General features: G+C 39.9%; 1 protein-coding gene across 2 annotated transcripts in view; it reads left to right on the forward strand.

The window, feature by feature from the left end:
- The window catches only part of ARHGAP15 (Rho GTPase activating protein 15), a 605619-nt gene that overhangs the window by 542728 nt on the left and 48527 nt on the right, over positions 1-14364 (forward strand). For both annotated transcript variants that reach the window (XM_004757889.3, XM_013059079.2), the window contains exon 13: positions 2286-2391. In XM_004757889.3, the coding sequence (XP_004757946.1) occupies positions 2286-2391 (106 nt within the window). The remainder of the gene's footprint in view (positions 1-2285; positions 2392-14364) is intronic.

Genomic DNA, 14364 nt, shown 5'->3' on the forward strand with positions numbered 1-14364 from the left:
ATAGCCCTAAGAAACTTTGCCCTGGACATCCTATACCAATTTCACTCTCATCTTTTTTGAGTTGTATTACATATTTTCCCAAGTTGGTTATACCCCATAATATCCAACTGGTCCTATGAAGCATCACATTGTCTTAAACATCATTAAGCTACAAAGGGGCTTTCTACCCTTTTGACAGAAAGATTTTATCTATTGTCTGCTATGATGTTGCAACTGGCTTTTCTTTTCCTTTCTCTTTCTTTTCTTTTCCTCTTTTTTTTTTTTTTAATTTCTCTCTCCCCCCGGCCCCCCATCACTTTCATTTGCAGTTGTCCAATCCATATTTTGTTGGAACTCTTCTAAGAATAACTGCAATTTTGAAAGCTCTGACTGTGGGAGGCATTATTTATAGGCCTTTGTGGTTTTGGGAGGAAGAAGAGAAGTTTCCAAGGCAGAGTTCTACTAGGAAGATTGCCCCCCACTCCGCTTTAGCCAAATACCATCTTTTGCAGGATATTTTCCTATAATTCCTTATTAAAAGTTTCTTTTGCAACAGTGTATTTTAAAACTGCCAGTTTCTGAACTAACTCTTTCTTCCCCACTATGTAAAGTTTATATACCAAGTAACAGGTGATAATGAATTGGGCTTTGGGGAGCATGTCGTATTAGGAATTAGGCTTTAGTATAAGAGACTTGTCTTCAAAATCTTCAGTACACTCTGGCTGATTTTCTTACGTTAAAGAAACTCAGAGACAGAGACTACAGGACTGGTCGGACTGCCCCACAGATTCAGGGACGTTCCTTTTAGTTGTATGTTCTACAACACATCCAGAAGGATGGCACACCATTCCATCTACATTCTGGGGAGCAGAGTAAACTGGCTACAGACTAAATCAGCTCCCTGCATAGGGCCTCACCAGAAGTTCCTTCTATCGCTTTGACCAAAGGCTTTTTGGCCAGACGTGGTCACATGGTCGCTCCAGCTGCCAAGGAGGCTGGGAAATGACCTCTTTTAGCCAAGTACCTTGCCATCCCCTCAACAATGTATTGTCTTGCTAAGGAAGGAGAGAATGAATATTGGATGGGTGTATACCTTATGTATTACCACCGTACATAGTCTTTTCCAAAAGTGACCTCTTAAGGATCACTACAAGCTCTGTGCTAGAGGTTAGAGATAGAATCTAGAAAGGAAATGGACCCAAGTCAATGTATATAAAGTTTTTAAGTTCATTCAATAATTATAGTTCTAAGTCCTGGTTAAAATTATGGTGAGATGAATTCTCTAGGTGCTAAATAAATCGATTCTTATTATGCCATTCATGCCTATAAAGGCAAAAAGAAACAAAGTGAGGGAAAGAAATCTATGTGGTATGTAGTTTTAAACAACTTCTTATTTTTTAAAATGCATATGACTAGTTATTATGCTTTCAGTTTATATTTTTTGTGCTTTTTTTTTTTATTTCATAGCCCAAACAAAATGTGTTAGGGAGAAAAGACAACACATAGTAATAACAAAGATTATTTCCCCTTCCACAAAATCAAGTGAACAATAGAATATTGGTAATTGAATCACACTGTGTCCTCATCTGTTTGTTTCCCATTGCTGCTATAACGAATTATCACAAACTCAGTGGCTTCGGACCACATGAATTTTTTATCTTACATTCCTGGAGGTCTAAAGTCTGAAACCATCTTCACTGGGAAGACATAGAGGTGTTGGTAGCCCTGTGTTCCTTCTGGGGGGTTCTCCTTCCTTGCCTCTTCCAGTTACTAGAAGCTGTCTTACTACTATCACTCCTTAGCCCACGGCCTTTCATCACATAGCCATTTATCCTTGTGTTTACATTGCCACGTCATTTTTTTCTCTTTTCTTTTAACCACCTTTGTGATTATACTGGTGCCACTCAGATAATCCAGAATAATCTCCCCATCTCAGAGTCCCTAATTAAATCACTTCAGCAAAGTCCCTTTGGCCATAGAAGACAACATATTCACAGGTTTCAGAGATTAGGGCAAGGATGTCTTTGGAAAGCCATTCTTCACCTTACCCCATCTTTTAAAATAGTAAAGCATTTATTAAACTGATCCACTACCTGATCTTAACAAGATTATATCAAAGCCACACTGTTGCTCCTTCATATAGCTATGATCTACATCAGAGTTCAAATAAAGAAACTTCATGATAATGGTGTTGAATATACCTATTCTCTTTGGCTGCTGACTAAGTCTTTGTCCAAATTCTCCTAAGAAAATTCCTTCATGCAGTTATGAAATCTCATTCTTTTCCATTTTTTTTTTTTTTTCAGAAAAGCAAGACTACAACACAAGAATTGAAACTATAAAGACTCTTGTGCAAAAACTCCCTCCACCAAATCGTGACACCATGAAAATCCTGTTTGGACATCTAACTAAGTAAGTTGTAAGGGTTTCTGGTGGGATCCTCATATTCTCATTTTTTACATAAGCAAGTATTTAATTTCAAACCACTGAGACAAGATTTTCCAAAGGCATCTATCTCAAATTTTCCCCTTAGCTAATCTAAGTATTCTCACAGAAGCTGGAGAATGCACTAGAAGTAGGAAGGAGAACCTACAAAAGGAACTCCTAAAATAAGTTATTTTTTCTGTCTTTTCAAAGAGTAGATATTTGTTGATTCATTGTCATAACTTGACCCGGAGCCCTAGGGTGGACCATCTTTACTTTGTCATCTAGTATAAGGGAAGAGCATGAAATAATTCCTACATGAGAGCAAAACATAGCTTCATCATGTACAAAATGCTATGGCCACAAATAAGTTACTTACACTATCTGAGATTCAGTTTGCTCATTTGATTCTGATTGATAAGGTGCTATTCATGTAAAAAGTTAAGATAAGAGTATGAAGGCAGAAAAAAACAAGACATGTAAAGGCCCAGGGGTCCACAGAACTTGATGTATTCAAAAAACAGAAAGCATGCCAGGATGGCTAAAGCTTAATGAACTAGGGTTGGTTGGGGTAGGAGTTAAGGTCATAGCTATTAGACTGACTGGTGTCAGATCACAAAGTTTCTTGTGGGCCTCACGGAGAGATTTCAATTGTATTCTAAGTACAATTACAAACCATAAAGAGTGCTAAATTGAGGGAGTATAAGAGGTCACTCTGGCGGCCATGTGGAGAATGGATTACAAAATGGAAGCAGGGAGATATACCTGTAAGGTGGCAACCATGGTGGTCCAGACCAGAGGCAATGATAGCTTATATGGAGTCCTTAAAGAGATTAACTGGTGACGGGTCAGGTTGGATCTGCTGCTGGTCAGAATGCAGTTGGAAAAGGAAAGGTGAAATCAAGCATGTGCCTTAGGGTTTGGGCTTAGGCAAGTGAAAAATGGCAGTACAACACAGATGGGTTGAATAGGAAGAGGAGACTGGAAAACTCCATTTTGGATGCATTAATTTTGAAATGAATGTTATTCAATTGCTCTCTGTTAGCACCTTCTTTAGATAAGGCAGAGTGCAATATAAGCGATGAAGTTTTAGCTTTCACCATATACTTATAGTAACATTGAAGCCGGATAGAGTGTCAAATAGACTGGACAATTTTGCTTTTGTGAGACTTAACCTCCTTGAGCACCCATTCCTTGGGTTAAATCATTCCTACAGATTGTTGAAATGATCCATTATGTGATTTTTTTTATCTGTGAATTTAATACATATAATTGCACACACAGAAAACTTAAGCAATAGTGGTGTTTATAGATTAAAAAGAGAAATTTGCCTACTGGTTACTCTTAGCCTTCTGAGGAGAAGTAACTAACATTTTTGTGTCCATGAGTATACACATATAAACATATGTATATATGACTGTTATTGCATTCAACTTTATCATACTGCACTGATGGCTCTGCAATATTTTGCAACTCACGGACAGTCTTCCATTTTATTAGACAGACTTACGTGACTCACTAATGATGACATGACATTCCATAGTGCGGGTAGTCCATAATTTGCTTGATCAGTCACTGCATTAGGGAACATGCTTTAATATAATCCGTCATATTAGTTTCTTTCTTATTTACCCCAGAGGAGAATGTGTGCCAAAGTTCAGACCATCCCTTACTGCTAGAGTGTCCCTTCTTATCACCTCCATACACTGGCTATAATGGGAAACCTAGTGTGACTTAGTGAGAGGAACTTGATTGGACTTTAAGGAAACAAAGAGAAAGCTCTAGAGTCAAATCCCTGTTCTATACTCCTTTTATGATCTCAAGAACATAAAATCAGATTAAATAATATCAATCATACCTTGTGGTCATGAGAATTAAATGAGATAATGCATATAAAATGCCTGGCACAAGGTAAGCATTCCTCAAATGTAAATTCTTTTCCCATAGGATCCAGATATATCATGAAAGAGGTTTCAGATTACGAGTACATACTGGAGTGCTTATGCTAGTAACTTTAACTGGACAAAGTCATAAAACAAATGGAAAAGTATACTCTTTAATGCTATGTAGTACTTAGTCTTGGAGATCTTGAGAAATATCCATTACTCGGTCTCAATTATTCCTGTTTTTTTCCCCCAACTGAACAAACAGTTATAAAAGTGAAGAAACTTAGAGTCAGCTAAATCCGCCTTCGAAAAAAATAAAACACACAGATGAAAATCCATCCAATTAAGAACCTTGGCAGGATGAGAATTGTCCACCTTCAGGCCACGCCATCCCATTATTATACCACCTTCACTGCATTCACATCACACGATATTTCATTACAAATGAGGAGAAAAGTGTTCCTTGCTAGTCACCAACCTTTCTGGAGTGGTGTGACCATATTCCGCCCTGCACTGATTTGTAAACTGGGTTTAATTATGCACAAGTGTGTGCACATGATTATATCTTGTTCATCATGTTTTGCTAAGTTTTTTGATTAACAGCCAATTGTGGCATGTCATGAAAGCTGAGAAGACTAAATAAGAAGATTGTTTAATAGGAATTTAAAAATATTCATGTTTGAAAGAATCATTAGAATGTTTTCCTTAGTCCTGATGCATTTGGTAGTTCTTCACAAAATGTACCGTCAACACTTATATGTAGTGTTTATTTCAAGTTGTTGCAAATATATATATTTTGAAGTTTGTTTAGTGAGGGTCAGGGAATGTAATGAAGTGCCAGAAATTCCACTTGACCTACATACTCTGTAGCCAACAGAAGAGAACTCCATTTTTGCACAGCACTGAATTAAACGTTCCCTTGAAAGCAGAGCAACTACCAACTGAGAAAGCTCAATACAGCCCAATTGGACTACAGGGTGGATGTCTATCCTGTCAGCAAAAGCCAGAAATTGTAAAGGGCTGTGAATCCATTAAGCATAAGATTACACAATGGCTACCGGGCTGAATAGTCTGAGTCCAGGGTCCTCATTCTTGATCAAACTCAAGGTCAAGTTCTATACTTCTGCTGTGATAACATGAGACCAGAAACTCAGAATAAGCTATCATCTCAAAATGCCATCAACCAGAAACCTTTATTAATAGCCACTTTCACAAATTGACATTACAGTGATAAGTACTGTAAGGTCCTGTAGTACCTTCTGAATCATCACATAAATGGCAAGTTCTATCTCTATAAAATATGTGTCAAGTGCATTTTCCTTTAGCCTGCTTCTTTGGAAAGGCAGAGAGGCAAAGTGAAGATGAAGTTAATGAGGAAGGAGGACCTAGAAAGATAAGGTTTAGTTGCTGATGGGCAGTAGTTAGAGATAAAAAGCCAGGCAAAGGAGTTACACAAGCAATAGAGAACCACTGAAACTTTATCTACGGGACACGTGTATGATGTGCTCAGTGTTTATGGAAGTAGTCCAACAACAGAGTGTAGGGTGAACAAGATAGAAGGAGAAAAGAACCCAGGAGGCCACATGGGAGTTGTGGTTGTATTAGAGTGATGAACATCAGATGGAAAGACATGGCCTAAATCTTGAGAATTTTCAGAGGAAAATCCCATGCAATGTTTATCTCTCTCATTTCTTTATCCCCATATCCAATCAGCCATGGAGTTAAGTCTCGGGTTTCAATGCTGGGTGCTTGTGAGAATAGTCCCTCGGACAACAGTAATAGTAATAGTAATAATGATACAAAAAGAGTGTACAAGGGTGCATACTTCTTTTCTTTATTATGAAAATACAGAGGAAAAGGAAGATGAGGTTATTGAAAACTAATCCAATAGGATGAAGCCCATTCTGTTGAATATATATTGAATTAAACCCTTTATATGCTGCTAGTTAAGATGTACCAACCGGCATGATGGGAAAGCCATATATGCAATATATCTCAAGAATAAAAACCTTTCAAATCTTCCTGTCTTTTGAGCCAGTCATCTTAAGTAATGTGGAGGCAGTTTCACATGCAGGTAAAGTTACTTATGACAGTTCTATTTGCACTGGCAAAACCTTGGGAATAACCTAAGTGTCCAGTGATAAGGAAGGTTATATAGACCATGATGCATCATATCAGCTTAGTGAAATGTAGTTCATAGATAATGGGGTTTTTTTCCTTAATTTGGAGATGAGTTAAAGTCAGAGGTACAATTTTTATGTAATCAAAAAGAGTATAACTCAATATGTAGGAAACTTGTGCGTCTGGAAAAGACTAAAAATTTTTGTTGAGATGTCAATATTTCTCTCTTAGAGTCATTAAGTTATGAGAGTTTTTCCCCATGTGTTGCTTCTGCTCGCCTAATAATGGGATAGAAGGCAATATTGGGGTTAAGAAAACAGGTAAAGAGGGTAGGCTTTGGAGTTAGGCAGACCTGAATGTGAGTCTTGGCTCTGCTATTTATGGAAGGTATGACTTCAAACAAATCACCTCTAAGCTTTCATTTTCTCATCTGTAAAATGGAGGTCATAATAGAACCTATTTCTCTGGTGAGGAGTAAGTGAATAGTGTTTAAAAAGAGTCTCACACAGTACCTATCACTTGCTGTGTTCTAAATAAACATTATACATCAGCATATATCATTTTTATAGGGAAAGAGAGAGAAGATAATTTTTTAGTAAAATAAATGTAGGAGGGATTATTGAAGCTGGGTCGACAAATTTCCTGGCTTCCAGAAGATTTTTTATTTCATCACAGAATCTTTTTCTGAAACCTGAGTCCCCACGCAGGCCTGACTCACCCAGTTTCCTCTAGTTCCAGTGAGGCTAATTTCACCTGTTTGACCAACCGTATGACATCCCACACCAGGCCCAATCCCGTGTGAAATGCCCAGACCAACTCTACACTGTCCTTAACTCTCCATCAACCTGATCTGCATCTTGACCCATGTTTGCAGTTCACACTACTTTTACCACTGAAGTGGTAGCTCGCTACGGTCGTCTGCTCTACCTCAAGTCTCAGGCCGGTGTGAGGAGTTTGGAGATAGGGCACAGGTCTACTCTGCTTCTTGTCCAGAGCCTCCCCTGTTACAGCAGTTTCCTAAAAGACAGATCTCTTGCCTTGTAGTCTTACTTATCATATGATTCTCACAGTGAGAATTTCCTGCCAGACAGCACAGCACACTGCCTTCGTGGGAGCCTGGGAAGTGAGACACATTGAAGCATGGAGGGCCTTATCCTGTGCCTCCAACAGCCTGTGTAAACACTCCTAGAATCCTATCAACTATATATCTACCTGATATGCGGTACTGGTCTTTTGAAGTTCTGGCATTCCAGTTGCCATTACCATGAGTAAGGTGCTCTATCAATGGCTGCAGTCTTTCCCCACAGTTTTATTTCCAGGATAAAAAAAATACATGAAACGTACAGCAGAAAATTTAGAAGTAAATACAAAAAGTATTCCCACCAAGCTAAACTGAACTCATTAGCCAGATTAACTTTGTGGCATGAGTTTTGGAAGCCAAAACAATCTCACATTTTTGAGTGAGGGAGCACATTAAAAAACATTCAGTTCCCACGTAGGGATGCATTGTTCAGAGAAAGTCAGAATGTCTTAGAAATGGGTGGCTGTTAGAAATGACTAATGCCATTCACTGATTTTCAAAAATAGTTTTGGAAGAATATATTTGCTGCAGACTTGGGACGCAAATAAATATTCTTATAGGAGGCTTGTGCTTTGTAAAATAGGTTGAAAAGAAAGCTAAAAAATCTTCCCTATTGCATTGACTCTAAGAAAATCACCCAGCTGTTCATAGAATTCCAAGGTGAAGGAATGATATGGCTAAATAGACAAATCTCATGGAAACATGCCAGTTGAATGCCTTGTTGAAAGGCAAAACTGTTGGGCTGTGGCTATTTTGTGAGAGTAAACTGATATTTAAAGCCTCTCTGTGGTCTTCATGGGTGTTAAATAAAATATTCTACAAGAGCATGTCAGAAGCAACTCCAAGGATGATGACCTAGAAATGTAAGTGTTGCATGAGGAAACAATGGTAAGGAAATAATTCAACCACCCTGACTTTAAAATGGCACAGTGAGCAATTCTGATATGGCTGGGGGGGGGGGGGTGGATGACACATGGCTAAGGAATGAACTTGAAAGCCCATGAGTTCTTATCCTTCTCTCTGGTCTTCAAGAGCAATGGCTGGTGAAGCTCTCTGCCTCCCATCAAGGCCTCCGAGTGCTCAGCTGTGGTGTGCTTTGGAGCACGCTATGTTTTTCTGTCCTGTCTTCTGGCACTCCACCCTTTTTCTGTACACTTTGTTCGCTCACCCAACCATAATACCTGATAGCCAACGACTTGCAGGCCATGGGTATTTTTACTGGAAAATGAGGAACCTGTACAAATTGCTATTTTCTCTTTTCTCTCTTTTTCCTTTTCCGTGTGTGTGTGTGTGTGTGTGTGTGTGTGTGTGTGTTTACCCCTGAGGGACAAAGGCTGCAAGTCGTTTGAAATAAGCCAGAAGTCTAATAGCTCCTTTGCTTGTGTATTTGAAATGGCACCCTAATCACTTTGAAGAGCTAATGTACTTCCTATGGGTCTGAAATATCTCAACTGGACTCCCGTGGCAGAATTTGGCCTGGTAGTTAAGAAAATTAATTACTCTGATCGTGAGGATGAAGCAATAGTTCCCAACTCCCTGTAGTAATCATTAAAATGTCATCTACTTAGGAGACATCTTGGCACAGGATTTATAAGGTTTGTGAGCTGGGGACTAAGGTTCAATGATCCTTCCAGTGGTGGATCCTTGTTTTGGAGGAAGGCTTTGGGAGATAAGGTTTTTAAGACAGCAGTGAAATTATTACTTTAGATCTTTTAATTTAACATTTGAATGGTAACATTAGCCACTGAATAATAGGAAACAAAACAAAACTTAAAATGACTACTGCTCATTTGTCACTGTGTTCTCTGTGGTTAGTGGTGGTCCATCCCATGGGGGTATTTCCCTTATAAGAGGTACATTTTTTAAGTTGTCCCATCCTTCTCCACTATGAAACTTGGCCTTCTACCTAATGGAAAGAACCAGGGATCTGGAATCAAAAGACATAGGCTCAAGTCCCAACCTCAGCCCTTAGAAACTACAACATTAAGAAAACCTTTTAATGTCTTTAACCCTCCCTTTTGGTCATGTGTGAAATAGGTTGAATAAATTCACACTTATGAAAATGTTTGTCAGCTGTGAAATCCTGTCTATTCCTTTAGAAAGTCTTTTTTTTTTTATTTATTTTTTATTTTTAGATTTTTTTTTTATTTATTTATTTGACAGAGAGAGATCACGAGTAGGCAGAGAGGCAGGCAGAGAGAGAGAGAGGAGGAAGCAGGCTCCTGCTGAGCAGAGAGCCCGATGTGGGACTCGATCCCAGGACCCCGAGATCATGACCTGAGCCGAAGGCAGCGGCTCAACCCACTGAGCCACCCAGGCGCCCTCCTTTAGAAAGTCTTAAATGAGTTCCCACTATATTCCAGGTACTGGACTGGGTCATAGGTTGGCCAAGTATGGTCTGCTCTTGAGCTACATACAGCTTGCTTCCTGTTTTTATTTTTAAAAAAAAGTATTATTGGGGTGTCTGGGTGGCTCAGTGGGTTGAAGCCTCTGCCTTCAACTCAGGTCATGGTCCCAGGGTCCTGGGATCTAGCCCCGCATTGGGTTCTCTGCTCAGCAGGGAGCCTGCTTCCTCCTCTCTCTCTATGCCTGCCTCTCTGCCTACTTGTGATCTTTGTCTGTCAAATAAATAAATAAAATCTTTTTTAAAAAAAGTATTATTGAAACACACACACACACACACTTGTATATTGCCAATGGCTATTTTCATGCTATAATGGCAAGAGTTAAATAGTTGTGACAAGTTGCACAAGGCCAAAAATATTTACTATCTGACCCTTTACAGAAAAAGTTTGTCCCTCAACTCAATGTTAGAGGCATAAGGAGGATTCCAACCCTCGCTTCTTCTATGGTCTCCTGGCATAGATAAATTAGTCAACAATTGCAATAAATATGATGCAAAATTGCAAGACGTTTTGAGAGCCCCATGCAGGAGCTGGAATTTAGCCTAGAGAAACCAAAGAATGCCTCCCAGAGGAGATGGCACAGGCTCTCTGTAAAGATGTCGGTTTGGCGACAGTAGGTCGGCTACGAGCAGAGACCAGGTACCAAGACGTGTGGATGAGGAGAACTACGGTGTGGTGAAGAAAGAGTGAGTCCTCTGGCATGGTTAGAGGATTAGCAAGCATAAAAGAAGTAACAGAACATAAGCCCAGAATATAGTGAGCTAGAGCTAGCCTGCTAGCTAACAGGCTTTGTTGAGAAATGTGAAATTCATTCTTTAGACATTAGGTAAATCATGGAAGGTTCAGAAGCAGGGAGATAAGATGATGCGATTTCTATTTATAAAGATCACAGTCTTTGGAAGGGGGAAGGATAGCCTGTAGGAAGGCAACACTAGAGATAGTGAAACCAGCTGTGAGGGCACAAGCTAGAGATCCCAACTAAAGAGGTGATGGGAGGAACAAGGACCTGGGATGGATGCAAGAGGCACAGAGGAGGTGAAATCAGTAGGATATGCTCACCAAGGGTATGCAAGAAGTTAGGAAGAAGAAGGATTCCCAGGTTTGGGGCTACCTGAGTGATGAGACCCTCAACTCATATAAAGGAAAAGCGTAAAATTAGAGGCAGGAAAGAAGTTGAAAGTTTGGGGATGCGATGTGGGATTCTTGATACTTCACTAGCGAATTCCATTTGAGGATAAATAGTATCTGTTGGAAATGCAGGGAAGGTGATCCCAATCACCTGGGATCTAGGTATGAATTTGGGAGTCATCAGTTTAAAGGCAGAATGGGGTAAGGTCACAAATAACCCCAAGGGACAGTGTGAAGCCAGAAGAGAGCTGAGGACAGTCTCCTGGGGTTGTCTAACATTGAAAGAGTGGTCAGAGGAAGACTCTGGGGTAAGAGTCTGAAAGTGGCATGCATGGTGATAGAAAATTTGGCAAAAACAGAGGCATTATATTTTGTGGCTGACATTATTACTTCTACACAGGGGACCTGGTAAATTCTCATAGTAATAGGACATCAGGCAGAATTTCTGGTAATATCTGCTACTGTTCTATCCTTCACCCTTTGGTTCTTGAGAAATCATGGGAGTAAATATAATAGCCAAGCAGGGAAAAAATGTTATCCTATAGCATAATCAGGTCCTGAAAAATACTGATAAAGATGGGCATTATAAAGAACTGAACAGGTTCCCTCTGCCATTACATCCTAGTTTCCAGGAGGGCAGCAATTTGTGTCACTTGGATCCCTGCTATTTTCTCAGAGCTGAGTACAGAGTCCCAGACGTTATAGATCCTCAGTCATTTCTGTTGAACAAACAGGATCACATGACTTCACTGAACGAGAAGATAATAATCAAATAGCCCGTAATGGTTCCAGTTAAGATCAGCTGGAACCTTGCCGGCTTGGTAAAGTGTAGTCTAGAACCAGGGAATATTCCATTTTGATAGTATTGTTTAGTAACCTGCTCCTCTCAAGTGTCTCTCTCCTCATCTGGTATTTACCTTTTCATCATGATGAAGAGAAAAGCAGCTTTAACTGCAAGAGAAGCAATATTAATATTAAGATCGCATGTTAAGAGACCCTGAGTACAATGAATGAGTGGTCAAAGAGGCTTCCCCTGCTGAGGGAGGCTTGGTCAGGGAATGCGTGAGTGCCCGTCAGGGTTGGAGTCTATGAGGTTATTTGGCTGCAGTCTAGGGTGAGTTTCCAGTGCTGCTGATTTCTTAATCGTCTGGGATTTGTAACAGATCTTCAGATAGAAAAACTTCTTCATTTCATATCTTCTATCATTGCTCCCACCACAAAACTAAAGCATCTTTATCACTCCTGTCTCCTACCAATCCAACCACCCTATCCATCGTTGGTTCCAGATCCACTATTGACTTCCTACCACCTGGAATTAATGAGCACTAGGTGAAGCCAATGAACAAAAATGATCTTGGTTACAAAAGTTTGCCCTCTGCTATGAAGTATATAAAAATTTTGATTCCCCTGTTTAACAGAGCAGACACGGCAAACTTCAAAGTGGAAGGGAGGGGAAAAAAAAGCAACCAGACCTCAAGTCACCTGATTTCCAGTCCACTAGACCACACTCTGCTTTCTTGCCAATACCAATACTCAAATGTGTTTCCAGGGAAGAAGGAATGGTAAAACAAAGAGTGAGAAAGACCAGCCAGCTACGATAGAGGCACAGGCCTATCCTTCGAATTCCCTTTTCTTAATTGAACACCAGCTATAATCCCAGCTCTTTAAATAAAATTACATAATTAGTAAATTGACATATTTATATAAGGGGTTTTCTGGCTGGCTGTTCTCTCTCTTCCCCCCGCCCCTTCTCGTCTTCCTCCCTCTCTCCTTCTCTCCCTGTAACACATTGCTTTCCACCCAAAAAGCACCAGGGAAACTTGATTTCTGGGGTTCTTTTTAAAAACAATTTCCAAATCCACATTCATTAATGCTGCGTGTGTGTGTGCGCGCGCACGCAGCCTTAGAGAAAGCACGTTCTTTTAAAAGGCAGTGATGGTTCTGCCTTTTACCACCTTCTTTCTCCTCTTTAAATGGAAAGCACTGAACCCAGATGCCCAGCCACGGAAGATATTCTTCCAGAAGCAGCATCTGGCTTCCTGGCAAGCCCTTCAGGCAAGTTGTTTGGGGAGCTTTGCAGTTGTCTCTCGGTCTGTCACGTGTATCAGAGACCGTGGCCTCTCTGGCTGGCATGTCCAGGCAGCTGCCAATTCCTTTCAGTTCACCTTTAATTCTGAGAACAAGCTCCCTCATTTTCATTTCTTACCGGACTTGTTTTTTTTCTCCCCACTGCCTATACGAACTCTAGGACAAGACGGGTTTCTCTTTGCTGTCTGCCCGTCAACTTCCTTTGCAGGCCTCTGTCTTTTGAACCTGAGTAAAATCCTTAGCCATTTAATACTACATTCAAAGAGGTGACTTTAAATAATATTTCATAGCCACTTCTTGTCAGCATAGCTCCTTGTAAACTGTGGGGTCATTCCCTGAAAAGAAAAGCAAAACATTCCATTGGAGTAATTTATTCTGGTCTGTACACAAGACATGAAAGTATTCTTGACATTTGTGTATTATTTGGTTAAATCATGTTGGCTCCCCACATCCTTGTCACACCATGAACAAAAGAGCATCGCAGGACTGGAAAACATGAGGCAACACGGCAGCATTACAAATAGCACCTGCTTCCAGATACTAAATTTTTTAAAGTAGCTTCATTTTTTTTTACCTGTATATTTTTTGTTTTGTTTTGTTTTGTTTTGTTTTGTTTTGTTTTGTTTTACTTGCTAAGGATTCTGTGGGTTTTTTTTTTTTTTTTTTTTTTTTTTTTATGGATAACTGTTAAGAACACAGAGTCCGATGGTAGCCCACGCACGAGGAAGCCGTGACAAGGTGCTGACAAGTCCAGCAGCAGTACCCAGAATGCAGAGGAGAAAGCAGAAATTAGAGCTGCAGGGTGACATCCAGGAATAGTTAACACAGGGTAGCTGCACAATTCCATGTTGTTGGATTTTTTTTTCCCCCTCATGCAAGAAAAAGTGCAGATTATATATGAGATTTCTGATCTCAGGACTGTATTGTCTAGGCTCAGAAAAGATGGGACTTAGCAGTGGACAGGAGGAAATCTCAGCCAGTAATAATAATTGGTCTGTGGTCAGTGGCAGACTCGACCTACCCTTGACTTCGAAGAGGTGCACACCTGAAATCATGGGCTTAACTGGAATAAGAGTGCTTGGGGATCAAGGAAATGAATTTAGGGGCTGTTTGGATCAGGACTTTGGGAAAATCTCCTTTGAAACCACTGGTATGACAGTAGAGCTCAAATTTAAGATTAGAATTTTTAAGTCTGTTTTATCTCTGCCTCAGTGACATTTTTGGGACTATAATTTTTTCCTTGGGTGAATTT

Source organism: Mustela putorius, unplaced genomic scaffold (genome assembly GCF_011764305.1).
Source record: "Mustela putorius furo isolate JIRA1106 unplaced genomic scaffold, ASM1176430v1.1 tig00003867_pilon_pilon_pilon, whole genome shotgun sequence".
NCBI lineage: Eukaryota > Metazoa > Chordata > Mammalia > Carnivora > Mustelidae > Mustela > Mustela putorius.